At 51.7% G+C, this 16,109-nt stretch overlaps 1 protein-coding gene across 1 annotated transcript in view; it reads right to left on the reverse strand.

Annotated features, from left to right (window-relative positions):
* BTBD11 (BTB (POZ) domain containing 11) overlaps positions 1–16,109 on the reverse strand; it is a 233,865-nt gene that overhangs the window by 4,191 nt on the left and 213,565 nt on the right. The window contains exons 13-17 of the mRNA XM_004676473.2: positions 10,924–11,029; positions 8,709–8,811; positions 8,039–8,120; positions 3,322–3,390; positions 1,595–1,708 (exon numbers count right to left, since the gene is read on the reverse strand). Coding sequence (XP_004676530.1) covers positions 1,595–1,708; positions 3,322–3,390; positions 8,039–8,120; positions 8,709–8,811; positions 10,924–11,029 — 474 coding nt within the window. The remainder of the gene's footprint in view (positions 1–1,594; positions 1,709–3,321; positions 3,391–8,038; positions 8,121–8,708; positions 8,812–10,923; positions 11,030–16,109) is intronic.

Here is a 16,109-nt window from a genome sequence, read left to right on the forward strand (position 1 = left end):
CCTTAAAGAAAAACAGTGGTTCCTGTAAATGCATGATGAGTGGCCTTTGTTAGAACTCACAACTGTTACTGGGAGCCGGTCAGGCAGAGTCCTGGGTCCCCTGCTGCGGTCACAGGGGGATGGGTAGGGAAGGTGGCAGAGGAAACATTCAGAAATTTCCCATCTCCAAGCAAGACTCAGGGGTCAGGCCCATCAGACTGGTGGGCGAGGTCCCTCCAGGCCTGCAACCTGCCTCCCACCCTGGCCGCATCCCAGAGTGCCTGGCAAGCCCTGGGAGAGGCTTTCCAGTCTGACTGGCCTGGTCGGTGAGAGGTCCATGCTCACGGAGTCCAGGGGGGTGTCCAGGTGACTCTTATCTGCAGGCAGCACTGGGACCCCACTTCTAGAATAGGGATTCTCATCATTGACACTAATGATGGAGGAAGGAGTGCAGGGAGGCATCACAAGACTGAGTCGCACAGAGGGGACAGACAGAAGGGGTCAGTGCAGCAACTGACACAGCCATAAAGTCAGGGTCCTCGGGCACCAAAGCCCTATGTCCAGGATGTCCGGGATGCCTGGACGTCTCCAAGAGGTCCCAGCAGATAGCAGACTGTTGGGGGCTGTGCCTGAAGCTCAGACCCAAAAGGTAAAAGATGAGGACCTGGAGACGAAGCTCATCAGGACATCTCCGGTCCTCTCAAGTTCTACCCAAGCTCACAGGGAGTGAGCCCCTCGAAGGAGAAGCTGCCTCTATCAGGGCAGTCTCTCCACCAGCGCGGGGCAGCCGCTCCTCTGCCCACCTGTGACTATGCAGGTGTTTCCACCCGCTCTCTCCCTCTGCAGGGCAGCAGCCTCCTGCCTGCCAGTGACCTGTACCATGCCGGGACCTCTCTGCACTGACCTCCCTCAGGGGAGGCCGCTCTCTCCATAGGCCGCCCGCCTGCAACCATGCAGGCCTCTCTCTCTGCAAACCTGTCCCTTCAGGGGCAGCTCTTCCTGCCCGCTTGCACCTATGCAAGTGTCTTCCCCTCTCCCGTCTCTTTCTAATCAACTTCCTCTTTAAATATAACTGAGTCTCTGTCTCGTGAAGACTCTCGCCGTGTGTGGCTGAAAGGGGAGCTCTGGTGAAACCTTTCCCAGAGTGAACCCCGGACCCTGAACTAAAAAAACGACATCACTACCAGAATCATTTCCCCATAGATGGTTGCTTCCCCTTCCAGTTTCTGACACAGAAGTCTGAGGTGGGACCCCAGGAACACACATCTCCCTGAAGATGTGGCTGCTGCTGGGCCTGCAGGCATACCTGCAGGACCATGACTCTCTTGCTACCGAGGTGACCGAGGTCAGTGGCAAAGGCCTCTCCCCGGATCTGTCGGGCCGCAGACCCTCAGCCTCTTCTGGGTCTGCTGATTCGAGTGCTAAGCGTTTCTGTGCACAGCAGTTTGACCTGCTCTGGCTACGTCTGGGCTCCTGCTTTCACCTGTATTCTGGAGGGAAGGGCTGAAGGGAAAGGCACGTGTCTCGGGCAGGAAGCAGATGGTGGGCGAGAGGGGTGCCCTGTCCCGATTGGGGGTGTGGGCAGGAAAGGAGCAGGTGAACATGGGGTGGCTACCTTGGCATGGTTGTAAATATCCACGCAGTTGTCGGTATTGATGCTCTTTGCACAGATGATCTCACAGTGTCGCTGCAACGCCTCCAGCTGGAAAAATTTAGCAGCAGACAGAAGCTAAAAAGCAGAAAGAAAGCCAGTCAGAGGCCAGGAGGTAAAAAGGACGGAGGGTGGGGAGAAGAATCCTTCTCTCCTGCAGCAGCATCCCCACTGAAGACACATGGCAGCAACATTCAAGGGCTGAGGTGGGGATCACACTGTCCTGGGGGGAAGGTGAGCGGGGGGTGAGGCCCAGGAGAACCCACATCCAACAGAGCAGGTCTAGAGACCAGGACGCAGCCGTTTAATGAGATGGACGTGGGTGTGGTGTGCCCTCTGCTCACCCCGAGGTGGGTCCTCTCCGCCTCTTCGGTAGCCCCCGACCACCTCCATCTCCAGCTGACCCCTTATTCTGTCTTCTCCCACCAGACATAACGTCATGCCAGTCAGTCTCATGAGGGTCTGGTGGGGGAGGGGCAGGGCTCCCAGAGGCGGCCAGGTCAGCCACTAGCACTGTAAGATGAGGATCTTGCCCTCCACGGTGCCTTCTCGGGGCATGAGGCCCAGCTGTGGAGATGCTGAATATGTGTGGGGGGAGAGCTGCAGGTTTTGGGGAGCAGAAGGAAGAGTTCAAGGGGAATGATAGCTTTTGGGGAAAGGAAGAGGGAGTGGGTGTGGCTGGGTAAGCTGCTTTCTATGACAAGCCTCTCTGTATTACCTGATTTAAAAGCACATTATTTTGGTTTTATAATAATAATAAAGTAATGCTTATGCGGGAGCCCACATCTTCAGGCTGCAGCGTGGTCCTGAGGTCAAGGAGGTCGAGGAGAAGTGTCAGAGTCGTGGTCCACAGACACGAGAATAATTTGGGGTGGTGGTGGGGGGCACCCAGGAAGGCATCCCAGAGTAAGGAGGAAATGATAAAGGGCCTTTAGTGTCAGGCACCTTGGAAGACTTGCAAAAAATTCAAAACCCACGAAGGAGACACCGTTCTCCCGATTTTACTGATGGATGACTAAAGCTCAGAGAGGTCATCTGACTTGCCCAAGATCACACAGCCCGGAACAGGCAGCGCTTGGATGTGAGCCCAGTCTCGTCCCCACCCCGTGGCGCTACGACATCTCCATCAGCCAGGCACCTGGCCTCAGCCTCTCCTGCTCAGACTCGGAATGATTTCGGCTTCAGGTCCAAAGCCAGACCAGCTTCAGTAGGTAACTGACAAGAGCTCTACTTGTAGGAAGGGCAGGGGGAAGCTCGGCTTCGCATAGACAGGAGCAGAAACAAGGTCCTGGGTGAGGGGTGGGGCTTGGGGGTGGGGGGAGGAGAGGGGAATCATGGGGATGGTCACCCTGATGAAGCCAGGAGGGCTCTGTTGTCAGCTTGCTGCTTCTCCATCAAAGGTGCTGTAAGGACTGCTCCAGACGACGTATTTCCCTTACAAATGGCACAGGAGATGAAACAGCTCAGAAAGTTCCTCTGTAGCTGTGCCTAAAGCGAAAGCCTGTCTCTGCTGTACACTGGCTACTCCCCAGGCCCGCTGGAATTGGGTTTTGGGCTGCCTTCCTACCTTCCTAACTCCCTGGGAAGCCTCTTGCTTGGAATGTTTAAGGAGGAGGCAGGCCCCCAAACCTGCATTCAAATAAAACCACCCTCCACCTCCCCCACGTGCCATGAGGCGACAGCTTCCTTACCTCCATTATCTCGTTGTTTTTGATGAGAAGTGACTCCGGGCCACCGTAGTAGAGATACTGCATGACCAGCTGGAAGAAAGGACATGGTGAGAGGTGTCCACACACCTGGGCACCATCACCAGCCGTGGGTGCAGCCTCCTGAGACCCTCACCCCTGCTCACACTGGCCCCTGTTCCTGCGAGATCCCGGCCATGCCCGAGACCACCCTTCCTTACAAGAGAAGCCTATTTCAAGTTTTATCGACTGGATACTTGTCCTTCTAGTCTGCTGGAATCTGTGTTCCTGTGGTCTCCCTGGCTTCGAAGTCCCCCCTCTGCCCCCCACCCCCAGGCCAAATGTATCAGTCCTCGGCCCTGCTTCCCAGGATGGTGGCCCCCACTTGAGGATGAAAACCATGAGCTATTTCCCCACCCCCCATCCCAGGCCAATCTCCTGGGAATGTGGCCCAGCGGGGCCCCCAAGTTTCTTGTTGCAGTCCCAGGGCAGTAGTGGGCTCTCGGGGAACACCTCCTCCTTACAACATGACAAGGTCCAAGATGAAGCCATCAGACACCCAGGGCTCGTCAGTTGATGGACATTTGGGCTGTTCCCACTTTGGGGCTATTACGATTCTTGCCACTACGAATTCTCCGGGATCACTTTAATTTTCTCACCTGCCATTCTGCCCTTCTCACCTCCTCGTCTTGGTAATATCTGCCTTTTATACTCGGACCACTCCCAGCCACTTGCCTCTGCCAGAACCCACCACCTTTTCAGCCCCGTGCTTTCACCCACGCTGTTCTCTGCTTGGCCACCTTTCCCTTCTCCTCCACTGCTGAACTCTGTCCCCTCATTCAGGATGTAGCCTAGTGGTCACCACCTCTGACCTGCTGCAGATGTGTTCAAGTCTGCCGGCGCCAGGCAGTTCACAGTCCATGGCTCCGTGCCCTGGCACGGAGCGCAGTGTCTGCACACAGCAGGGCACTTGCAACAGAAATATGGCCCCTCCTTCCCCTCCTCATTCACGTGTGAGTCTCCCACGGGTGTACTGGGCTCTGCAGACACCTCCTGGTCAGAGGTGGTGGTGGGTGCTGGTGGGGGGCAGACGCAGTGTGAAGTAACAGCGCCCTCTGCCCTCCCTCCCCTCCCCCTGCTGGGCCACCGGCGTCTGAAATAGCGCATCAGCGAATGCGGGGATATTAGCCTTATTAAAATCAATTTATTCCCTGGCACCATTCTTTGATAAAGGCTACACCGCTGATAATAACAGTGAGAGTCCTAATAACAACTAACTGCCCGAAGCCCGGAATTTATAAAGCGCTTCTCTGTCGCGCTATCTCATTTATTCAGGATCGGGTGCTCCACTCTACACACGCCTCTCCGTAACGGATGGAGATCCCGGGGCTAATGGAATTTAAATTGGGCTGTCCCATGCCACCTTCCGGCTCTGTCAAAGCACGCCTTTTCTGCAAGAGGGCGAAGCAGGCCTTTATTAGGCCGCAGGGCCTGTTTACGGAGTTGTTTTACTTGGCAGCTGCCAGCCTGCATGAAGCAGGGATTTAAATGGCGCCCACAGCCTCACGGAGGCCACTGCCAGGTGCAGCCTCAGCTGGTCCGGCCCTTGCCGGCGTGTGATGTTAAACAGTCGTGGGGGGAAGGAAACTCGAGGCAGCCTCATTTACGAAAATTCTTCTGTCAGCACTGAGGTGAAGTGAACAGGCCCCTGGGAGCCTCCTTCTGGGTCAAATTCAGCCCTTCTTGGCCTATTTCAAGCCGCAAATGAGGCTTTTCTTCTTTTATGGGGAAGGGGTGGGCACAGGGAAAGTCCCGAGGGCCTGCTAAATCCTTCCTTCCCATTACAGTAACTTGAGGCTAACGTGGCCAGAAACCTTCCCCAGTCAAAAATAATTACAGGCCTGGGATTCCTGCTCGTATCCTCTGCCATGCGAGGCCCTGTTCCACGGGCCTGCCCAGCAGACATTTATACAGCACCTTCTGTAAGTCGGTTCTTGTTACAGGAACCTCCGAATTCGTCCCAGGCTCAGCGGGACCTCAGAGCTGCAGGAAATGTGCCTCTTGTAGCTTCCAGCTCAGGCTCCCAACTGGCCTTTGGCCTGAGGCTCTTTCTCAGGGTCTGGGTGAATCTTAGGGACGCTCTCGTCCCCATGGTAGGGAAAGAGATTAGGTCTTGGGGGGTTAGTCAGGTCTGGGTCTGGACCTCAGCAGAGGCCTGGGCCACTTCTTCACTTGAGTTCCTGCCCTGCTGGTGAGGTGACAGTTTGTGGGGAGCTGGAAGGATGGACTGAGGTGAGCTAAGCAGTGGTTCTCAGAGTGGGGCCCCCTGGGTCAGCAACATCAGCATCCCCCAGGTTCTTGTCGAAATAGGAATTCCTAGGCCCTACGCTGGGCCTACAGGTGAGCTTTGGCAAGGGGCCCTGGACCTGGAATTTAACAAGTGTTCTGTGTCTCAACAAGCTTTCACACCCTCATCGGCCCCCAACCCCTGCCCCGGGGGATTCTGATGTCCGTGAACCATAAGGAGTGCCCTCGGCTATTGGCTGGCATAATAGGAGGAGGGAGGTGGCCTCACCTGCTGTGGCCTCAGCCACACTCCCACTCTGATTTAGGGCTTAGACTCCAGGAATCTCCCAACTTGCAGCTGAGACCGAGACCTGGTTCAAGGTTTCAAGCCTTTTACACAGCTTGCACTCATAGCTAGCGCTTGTTATTAACATTATTCCCATTTAGAAAGGGCTTTCTCCAAGCCCTGGCTTCAAGGATAAAATTGCGAAGAACAATCCAGGTAACCACAGGCAAGCCAAAGTCAGTGCCATGTTCACAGCTGCAGCTTCATAAAGACTTCACCCCTCCTCACCCTGACCCGAAAGCGAGGCAGCAATTCTATGGAGACTTCAAACCACAGCCCAACAGTGGCTGAAGCCACTTTGCTGCGTAGAAAATGCGCTGAGGGGCTGGAAAGGGGGGGGCAAAAAGCACTGAGGGTGTGGCAACTCTCCAGGCCCACCTTGGGGTTCAGCTTCCCCTCTGCTACCCCCACCTTGTGGGACGGCTCACCCAGGCTTGGGTTGTCTTTGAAAACATCTGCCACCCCTCCCCCGCCCTTAGTCCAGAGGAACCTCTCTCCGGGTAGGTGCTGAGCAGGGAGCTCTGTGGCTCATCAGCTATGGCCACAGTGCAAACAGCCACGAAGCACCAGGTGCCACGTTGAATAGTTTCTCAAGTTCTATTTGTTCATCAGCACGAGACCCAAAGGTGTTACTGGGTCACTTGTTAAAAAATGGGGATAATGAAGCTCAGGGAAGATGATCTTGCTTGTGGTTATGTGGGAAGGATTCTGTACTTTGAAGTTTAAATCATAACCAAAGGAACGTATCTCTAATGTTGGAAGTTCAGGCATCGTAACAGACTTCAGGGCTCATGTGTGCACATCTGGCTTTCCTACAGCCCTTGAACAGCAAGGTGGGAGACCAGGGTTAGGGGTGGAACAGCCTCCTCCTGCCATGGCCCGTGGTCTGTGGCCTCAAGGCATCTTCCTGGTCACCAGTACCCCTTAAGACCCAGCCAGATGGTCCAATAATCACTTCCCCTCACACCCTGCGATGTCGGTTCTGTGCCATTTATGCTGGCGCTCCACCTGGAATGCCCTCTCTCCCCAAGATCCCGGACGGGGAAATGGGCTTAGAAAACAACTGGGCCATCTGTCCAAGGTTACCTGAGGGACACTGATTCTGAACAGGGTGACAGCTGTTTCGGCAGGATGCAGAGTTCAGACTGGGAGCCACCCCGCCCTGGTCTCCGCCAGCCCTGTGTCCGGCTTTTCTGAGCCGTCTCCTCAACCGCGTGGAGACGGCGTCTTCCTCACCTGTACGCTCTCCCCAGGGCTTTCTTGTGGGACTGACCCGGTAGAAACAAGGTCCCTCAGAATCCGCTGCCCCCCCCTACCCCCGGACTCCCAAACCGGTTGTCTGACCATGGCCGGCAGAAGGACAGCGCTGTGGCCTCCGGCTCCCTGCTGGCCTGCCCTGCATGGAGGCTGGACCCCTGCAGTGTTGGCTCCAGACGGGAGCTCTAGAAACGCGGGCCAGAGAGCTGTGAGGGGTGTGACTGTCCCTGCAGGGTCTGTGAGCCAGGCATGAAGGAAGGAGGGCAGGGAGGAGCTGCTGAGCCCTCAGCAAGGCCCACTAGCCACATCTGTCATTCATGGGGTCGACATCCCCCAAAGGGAAGGCAAAGCGAACTTCCTTTTCCAGTCACGTTTGCATTCCAGGGTTCAGACCAAAGTGAAACTGAACCCCCTGGTCCTGATGACTCTTGGCCACTTCCGGGACTTCTTACCTGCTCTTCTCCCCCTGAGAGTTTCCAACCCCTTTTCTTCAGTCCTAACCCTCCCTCTGGCTCACCACCTTCTAGTATTCCGTATTTTAGCTCACAATGCCTCATCCAGGGGGTCTTCCCTCGTCCCCCTGTTCTGGGTTGCCACCACAGATCAGTGTACCTGTTATGTGCACCCCCTGTGTTAGGACAGATTACTCAGTGACCCCCTCCCCCCCGGAATGTGAGCTACCAGGACAGGAGTGTCCTCTGTCAGGCGCTCCAGATCCAGCACTGTGACTGGCACACAGCAGGTGCTCATTCAATGCTGCGTGGTGTCTGGGTGGCCAGTGGGAGGGGGGGCGGGCAGGGGGAGGTGGGAGGGTCCTGCGGCAGCTGGGCTCACCTGGAAGATGGGGTACTTCACATAGCCGATCTCAATGCAGGTGCTGTCGTTCGTTGGTTTGCTGGAGAGGAGCGCTTTGAACCTGAACGAGACACACAGACTCACAAACGCAGCCATTCCTGGCAAGCAGTCAGCTCTCTGATGTGAGAGTCAGGCTGTGTCCCGTATCCTGTCCATTCTGAAGCCCATCCGTGACTGGCCCTAAGGTTCTGCATCTTGCCCACTCTCCACGTGAGCCGTAATCCAGCTTGAAGTTGGAACCAGAGTCTGAACCTTACCACAGAGTCACCGTCACTCCTGAGTCAGGGAGGGGACCATTCAGGCAACTGAGCAAGGGGCCTCACACAGCGCTTGCCACCCTGTGACTGGCTTATTTCATGCCCCATAATGCGCCCGACTTCACGCGCCTTGCAGTCTGCCTTGAAGGTGGATGATCTACATACAGGCGGCATTGAGCCCACCTTTCCTCCACGCACACCCCTGGCTGTGCCCACCTTTGTCTTTGTGAATAACGCAGCTCTGAACACAGGTGTACAAATGCCCTACACTCTTGAATCCCTGATTTTGAGAAGATAATCTGCCAGCTCAGGGAAGATACCGAGTTTCAAAGCAGAGTAATAGCCATGGCCTCAGCTATAACTCAGCTGCTCTCAACACTGCTGGTACATACCTTGGCGAGGCTGTAAATAACAGCACTTTGTGAGCATAAAACGGTCTTCCTTCCACCAGAAAGGTAACATCAGACATTTCTTTATTGTTAAGGAAATGAGGATCTAGATGAGAAGAGGGAGGAAGAGCTGCTTTAGTGGAGAGAAGGGAGTAAGTCTCGATTTTTCTTTTGAAAAGTGCCAATAGGAGCAGACAGGGAAATCAGGTGATACAACTCTCTTTGCTGAGACAGTGACCAAGCCAGGGACGGAATCAGTGAAGGGACTCAAGTCAGTGCTTACAGCTTCACAGAAAATCTCCATCATTCATTTGTGATTAAAAGTGGAATTTCCCTGCCCAAAAGTAGATGACTGGATTAAAAAGATGTGGCACATAGACACAATGGAATATTACTCAGCAATCAAAAAGATAAACACATGCCTTTTGCAGCAACATGGATGGAGCTGGGAGGGATCATGCTTAGTGGAATAAGCCAGAAAAAAAAAGGGAAATACTGGGTGGTTTCACTCATAGCAGGGGTATGAAGGACCAGGGAGGAAAATAATAACAATGAAAAACTATCTACCAGAGACATTTTATGGAGGTGGGGTGGGGAATGGGATCAAGAACAGTTGGGGGAGGGAAGTGCACTGGACTATGGTGATGACACAGGGTGATTTGGTGATGGGAAGCCCATGGAGATTATAACTGAGATTTTGGAAAAAGGCACAAATGATGTAAAAATACACATATTATTTAAAAAAAAAGCAAAGGATAAAAAAAAAGTGGTATTTCTCATCAACGGCTCACTCAGTGCCTTAGTCAGACGTCTGGCAGGTGTGAGAGGTAAGTGTCTGCTCACTTTGCTTCTGAGGTGCCGCCACCCCACTCTGGCCCCTTCTGGGGCTCAGTGCCCTGGCCACTTGGTTACCGCTAAGTCCGGGACTGTAACCGGGGTTGTAACACCTGTTACTGTAATTGGGCTTTATCATACACTGCACGGGTGACCTGTTAGCAAGTAGAAACACTGTGGTTTGGGCGTACCCTGGCCTGGCCATGGGCTAGTTCGCAGACAGTCAGTCCACCTTTGGCTCCACGGCTGAAGTTTTCATTTTAGCAAAAAGTGGTGTCATTGAAATGAACCAGCTTTGTGACAGGAATAAAAATACTTTAGAACAGTCGTGCAAATCAGTCTTTTCACTCATGTAAACTAGTCACCTGTTTCAAAAGGACTGGTTTTGTTAGAGTATTTTCAGATGCTCCCATCTTCCAAATGTTTCCCAGTCCTGGTAGGAAAAGGAAACAGGAAACTTTCCCAGACTTCACCAGAAAATGAATCCTTATCTTTAATATCTTATAACGCTCTAGGAGCAGAGACAGGTCCTGATGACAGAGGGTTAGCTTTCAGCCTGCAAGGCAGTCAAGAGTTCTCTGCCTTTTCCCCCAGGCCCATCACCCAGGCTGCAGCAGCCCTGGAATTCTTGGAAGAAAGTCGGTGCCTGAAGGAAAAGCTAGAAAATTCCAGAACCTGAGACTGCAGAAGGATGGCACTACAGTCTTGGGAAAATCCAGGGCATGTTCCAGCCCTGCCAGGGTGGGTGCTCAGGGCCGCAGTCTGCAGCCACGACAAGGCATGAGCAATGCTGCCTGCCCCCTGGGGGCCGGAGGGTGCCCTGAGCCCTTAGGGTAGGTCGAGGCCAGGGCAGCTCAATGCAAGTGTCCAAGAAGGGCAAGCAGTGAGCCTCGCTATACCTGTAGGATTGCGGAGTGCCGGATTTCTTCAGCTCAGGTATGCTCCCCTGTGTGTGTGGATGCGTGTGTGTGAGCACCTAAGTGCCCACTAGCTCCACTCTCCTAGCTCCCTGCGGGGCCACAGCTGGCCTGTCACCGCCTCCTGCTCATTCCTCCTCGGAGCAGTAGGGGTCTCAGGGAGAACTTGGCTAGAGCCGCCAAGCACAGCTCCGCTTTCTTGAGGCGGACGGCTGAGGCCCCCGGGCTCCATCACGGTCTGTCTCTGGGGGCGATGGTCCCGAACTGTAGTCCGCAGACTTTTATCACACAACAGAGCAGAACCCGACTTTCACCTGCCTGACTCCTGTTTCTGGCTAGCCCGTTGGTTCCCTGCCAACCTCGTTCCCGCTTCCCTCCCTCCTAGAGGACTTCTGGTTTCTCTGTCCCTCAAACAGCAAAGCAAGAGCCCAGACTGGCCAGCAGTCAGTGCCTGGGGCAGCACTCACCCAGGCGAGAGGTCTGTTTGCGCTTGATCTCGGTGAGCTTGGGGATGGGGTAGGGCCCGTAGCAGTGAGTGAAGATGACGCACAGCTGCTGGCTGATCACTTCATTCTGCAGAGAAAGCGGCTCACCTTGCTGAGGCTGTGACGGTCGGGTGTCCCCAGGCCAGAGGCGCACACGGACTTATCACAGGCCCCAGTGGAAACTCCCCGGATATCCGAGCAGGTGGCCCTGGCAGGCCCTGGAGCTGCTTAGAATGCTCGTTCTCTATTTCTAGAGAGTTTGTGGATCAACCCTTAATTTGTAGTTAAAGTGCTTCTCTCCTGCCTTCATCGTTTACTAATGGCTGAAGAGGAAGTTTTGCAACTCACAGAATGGAAAGTAAGTTTTTGTCCCACAAACACCTGTATCAATACTCCAAAATTCTGGAAGCAGCTAATTATCTTGCAAATAGTAACAGGCTCCCCATTACTAAGACACAAGGGCTCCTGATTTAGCTTTCTTAGGAATTTGATTCTGGTGCTGAGGCATTTCCGGACCCAGGAGTGCTCAGCTGAATCACTTTCTTTTCTTTTTCTTTCTAAAGATTTATTTATTTATGCACACAGAACTGGGGTACAGGCTTGAGGTGCAGGAGCAGTGAGAGGATTCACTAGAGACAGAGTGGGGAGCAGAACAGGCAGATGGACACTGCTAAGGGGAGCAGCGGGGAGACAGGAGAGGTCTGCTGCGCCATGTGGGTCAGCTCCCTGGCCGGGGATCCAACTCTAGCTGAAGTGGCTGTAGCTAGCTTCCCACTACTGTGCTTTAACCCACTGTCCCACCAGGGAGAACCCTCAGCTGAATCACTTTATTAAAAAAAAAAAATTTTAAATAAACACATAAGTAAAGGCTGGGACTGGTTCTGTGATGCAAAAGTACAAGACTGTGGAGAAAGCACAAGACTGTCGAGGGACACAGGAGCCTGTTTCGAGGGACCCCACCATCACATCTTTCCCCTCTGGGCCAGCGGGTCTAGTCAGTCTCCCTCCAACTGCAGCTGCGCACAAACAACCCCCCCCCAAATGACAGCGTTTTATGCTTTTTGTTGGAAGAAGGGGGTTGAAACTGGGGGCTAGGGAGGGGGCCAGATCGATGTTTATGTTTTTCAAGGTTACAACACAGTTTGTAACTATATATTTTTGGGAAGAAAGCCCTGTGTCTATTTGGACTGACAGACAAATAGAGGAAAAGTTCTGAAAGAATACTGAAACTCTCTTTAAGTGGGATTTGAAGTTTTCTCATTTCTTTTTATCGATATGTTCTACAATAAACAACTACTACTTTTATAACACAGACAATAAATTATTTTTGATTTTAAAAAATAGGGTGAGGACAAGTAATGATGTCAGGTCTTCTGATTCCTATTCCTTATGCATACAGAACTGGGGTACAGGCCAGAGATGCACAGGCAGTGAGAGGATTCACCAGAGACACAGCGGGGAGCAGAACAGGCAGATCTAAGAAGTAAACTGCTGAGGGAGTAGCGGGCGGGTCAGGAGAACAGGCAGATTGCACCGCTGAAGCAGGATACAGACAGCGTAACACATGGAGAGGATCTGACGATGTTGAAGGGTCCCCTGAGGTGCTAAGAGGACAACACCATCAGGTGTCTTACAGAAGCTGCTGGGTGAGCACGTGGGGTGGACTCTGGCCCTTGGGACTCAGGACTGTGTGACCTCTGAACTCAAAAGAATTACGGGAGAGGAAGAGTAATTCTCGCTATCAAGATTCTCACTGCCAGAGACTCTCCTGAGATGGACAAATAGGCATTTTGGGCTGCCATTTTTTTCTCTCCTTCCCTGAATCCCTCACTCTTCTCCAAAACTTTATTAATGATTCAATAACATAAAATGCTTAAAAAAAAAAAAACTAAAAACAGTGGACATCAACATATACAGTGAGGGGTCTAAGGTCTAGAGGAGGGGGAGGGGAAGAGATGAAACATGTTCTGTTCTTAGAGAGGGACCCAGGAATCAATCTCAAAGTCATCTGTAGGTAGCTCGAGTGGAGCTTCTGTGTGGTGGGCAGGCGGCGCTGGGTCCCAGTCCTGGGAGCTGTGTGACTTTAGGAAAGTTACTCAGCTTCTCTGGGCCTTATCCTAAGCAGATTAAAGATACCTGCCTGGTGACAATGCCATGAGAGCTAAAAAGATAATGCACAGTCTATTATTAGGTTGAGTCAAAAGAAATTGCTGATATTTGACGATGGGTTAGCCCCCAAACCAGCAATTTCTTGTAGTTCAACCATAACCATACATTTTTTAGATTCTAAAGTGTCATACAATTAATAGGAGCTTTGACGAAGAGGGAAAAAAGCTCATTGCTTTAATCATACACATTGATTTAAAAAATTATTTCAAACGGAGAAATGTTAAAAGGGAAAAATACTGCATCCAGAATCAAGAAGATGCTGGAGCAGAACTGGAAGGGTTTCTGTCCCCCTGGGCCGAGAAATGAGGTCAGTGTAGAGCCCGATCCTGTCACCCCCTGCCCCCCGGGGCTGTGACCAAGGTGAGACTGGACACACAATGAACTTAAAAGTGCTTCAGGGTCACCTTGTATGAAGCCTTCCGTTCTTTTTATGGTGGTATGTTTTCTTCCTAAACTCATCAAGGGAAGCCAAGTTGATTTAAAGAAAGAATATTCATCTTTCTTTAAAAAAAGATGGGTTAACATAATAGGCTTTCTTATTTCTCTTGAGTTTCTAATTCTGTTTGATAGTTGATAAAAAAAACTAACGCTGTCTGATGTGGTTCTAAATGTAGATAAGTAAAATGCTGGAAGATACTTCGGTGGTAAGTGTGGGCGAGTGAAGGCCATAAAGTAGGTAAGTGTCTAACTTCACTGGAGCTGGTAAAATGATGACGCTCGCAGAATGAAGTCAGGCATGCACTGAAACAGCTATGCACAGCGATACACTCCAAAACACTACATAGAAAGAAAAATGGAATGAAAAATGTTCAAATAATCCACAGGGAAAAAGGAAGAGAACAGGCAGAGAGACCAACAGGAAACAAAAAATCAGATGACAGATGCAAGCCAGGTATCAATAATTAAACAAAATAGAAAAGGTCTAAATAGACTAATTAAAGACAGAAATTGGCAGAGCAGATGAAAAGCCGTTCATAAGAAACTCACTTCTCTTTTTGTCCTTCTCTTCTCTCTGTCTATTTATATCATGAATAGGTAAATTAAAAATGAAAGGATGGGGAAAATAGGCAAATATTAATCAAAGGAAAGCAGGAGTGGCTATATTAATATTTGATAAAGCAGACTTCAAAGGAAAGAAAATTAGCAGAAACAGAGGGGCATTATATAATGATAAAAGGGTTAATTTACTAAGAAGAGACTGCACTAAATGGGTTTCTATCAAACAACAGAGCTGGATAAAAAACTGGCAGAACTGAAAGGAGAAACAGGTACACCCACACTTTTATCTGGAGACTTCAACACCCCTCTCTCAACTTTCAGAATAACCAGTGTGTAGGATACAGGACTCAACAACCCACAGGGTGTGTCACCATTAGAAATCACTCCACCTTTCTGACCACCTTGTCTAAATTAGACCTTGTCTGTGCCTCTCCCGAGATGAAATCACTGCCCAGTTTCCTTTTTTAAAATAGCATTTATCACGCCTTTCACTTGCTCACTTATTTCCTGGCTTATTGTCTGCGCCCCCCCCCCCCCCGACACAGCCAGCTCCAGGAGGGCCGAGGACGTGTGTCCCTGTCACCACAATAGCGTGCAGGGGGCACTCGTGACTTGTGACCAGTGAATAAATGCCTGCAAAAATTTGGTGTGGGAGAAATGGGTCGGGAGCTCTCTTTAAACACATGTATTTAAAAAATGACTACACATGCACACAAGACATTTATCTATATTGTTCTGTGTCTGGGACTGATTAGAGATAGTTAACTACCTTGAAGTTAAAACTTAGAGGTGGGGCCCTCCCTGGTGATGCAAAGGGTTAGGATGCAACACAGCTAGCTGGCTGCAGCTGCTTCAGTGCGAGCTCAATCCCCTGCCCCGGAGGTGACCCACAGGGCGCAGACCTCCCCTCTCTCCCCGCTGCTCCCCTCAGCAGTGTACTTCATCAAGCTGCCTGTTCTGCTCTGCTCCTGGCTCTGTCTCTGGTGAACACTCTCACTCTGATGAATGCCCCTGCACTTCTGGCCTGTACCCCAATTCTATATTCATAAACAAAAGAGCTCACCTTAGGTTTCACAAAAGGAATGAAGGAGCAAAGTCAAGGCTGGGAAATCACATACTCTATAGGACAGTCAAGAGTTGACAGTCAAGGGAATCCTATATTCTCACCCATTATACTGGTAAAACCAGATACCTGTTCACCCAGAAGAGCAGACAAGTTTTGAACAGGAATCTTTTCCTGGAGGGAGAATGTATGACTGTTTCTCCCGGCCAGGAGGACGCTGAGGGCAGAGTTTTGCACTTTCTCAACTGTCTAATTTCTCAACTGCCATCTGATCTGTCCCGTATTCTTTAACCGCAGAAAGCTCACCAGGCTTGGGGAATGCTTATTCTCACCGGCCATTGAGCGCCTCCTCCCCACTCTGGTCGCTGTATCAGGGTGCAGTACCACATGTCACCAGTAGGGGTTGCCACTGAACGCCTGTGAGCGCAAACCCCACTCAGCCCTGGAAGCGCCTCCCTGCCAGGCTGCCAGTTACCCAGGAGGAGATGCCTCTGCTTCATTCCAGCTCCCCTGGGTCCAGTTTCCAGGGAGTAGAATTTAGTCCACTTATTCTGGCAAAAGGTCCCTCCTCTCCTCTTCCCAGCCTCCTCCTGCTGCAGCCCGAGCTGTTGGCTGCTCTCTGGAGTGGTGGTAGTCGTGGTGGTCGTGGTGGTGGTGGTGGTGGGGTTGGGGGGAAGGAGGCATTAGGGTCTGGTGGGTGCCGATCACACAGGTGGGTTCACCTTGTGGCAGTTCATCGGCTCTAGCGTTGTGAGCTGGGCTCTTTTCTGTATGTCACACTAAAATTCACTTTAAACATTTAGAGATGAGGTAAACTTCACACAATGGATGCCTCAGTAATATCTGCATTCACACTACAGCCCGAAGAAAGAAGAAAAAACCCAAACCAGATAGCGGCTAGACCACCAGATCCCAGGAATAGAGTAGGGATTTTTTT

This window comes from Condylura cristata, unplaced genomic scaffold, assembly GCF_000260355.1.
Source record: "Condylura cristata isolate star-nosed mole 26May11 unplaced genomic scaffold, ConCri1.0 scaffold00004, whole genome shotgun sequence".
In the NCBI taxonomy this organism is placed as follows: Eukaryota; Metazoa; Chordata; class Mammalia; order Eulipotyphla; family Talpidae; genus Condylura; species Condylura cristata.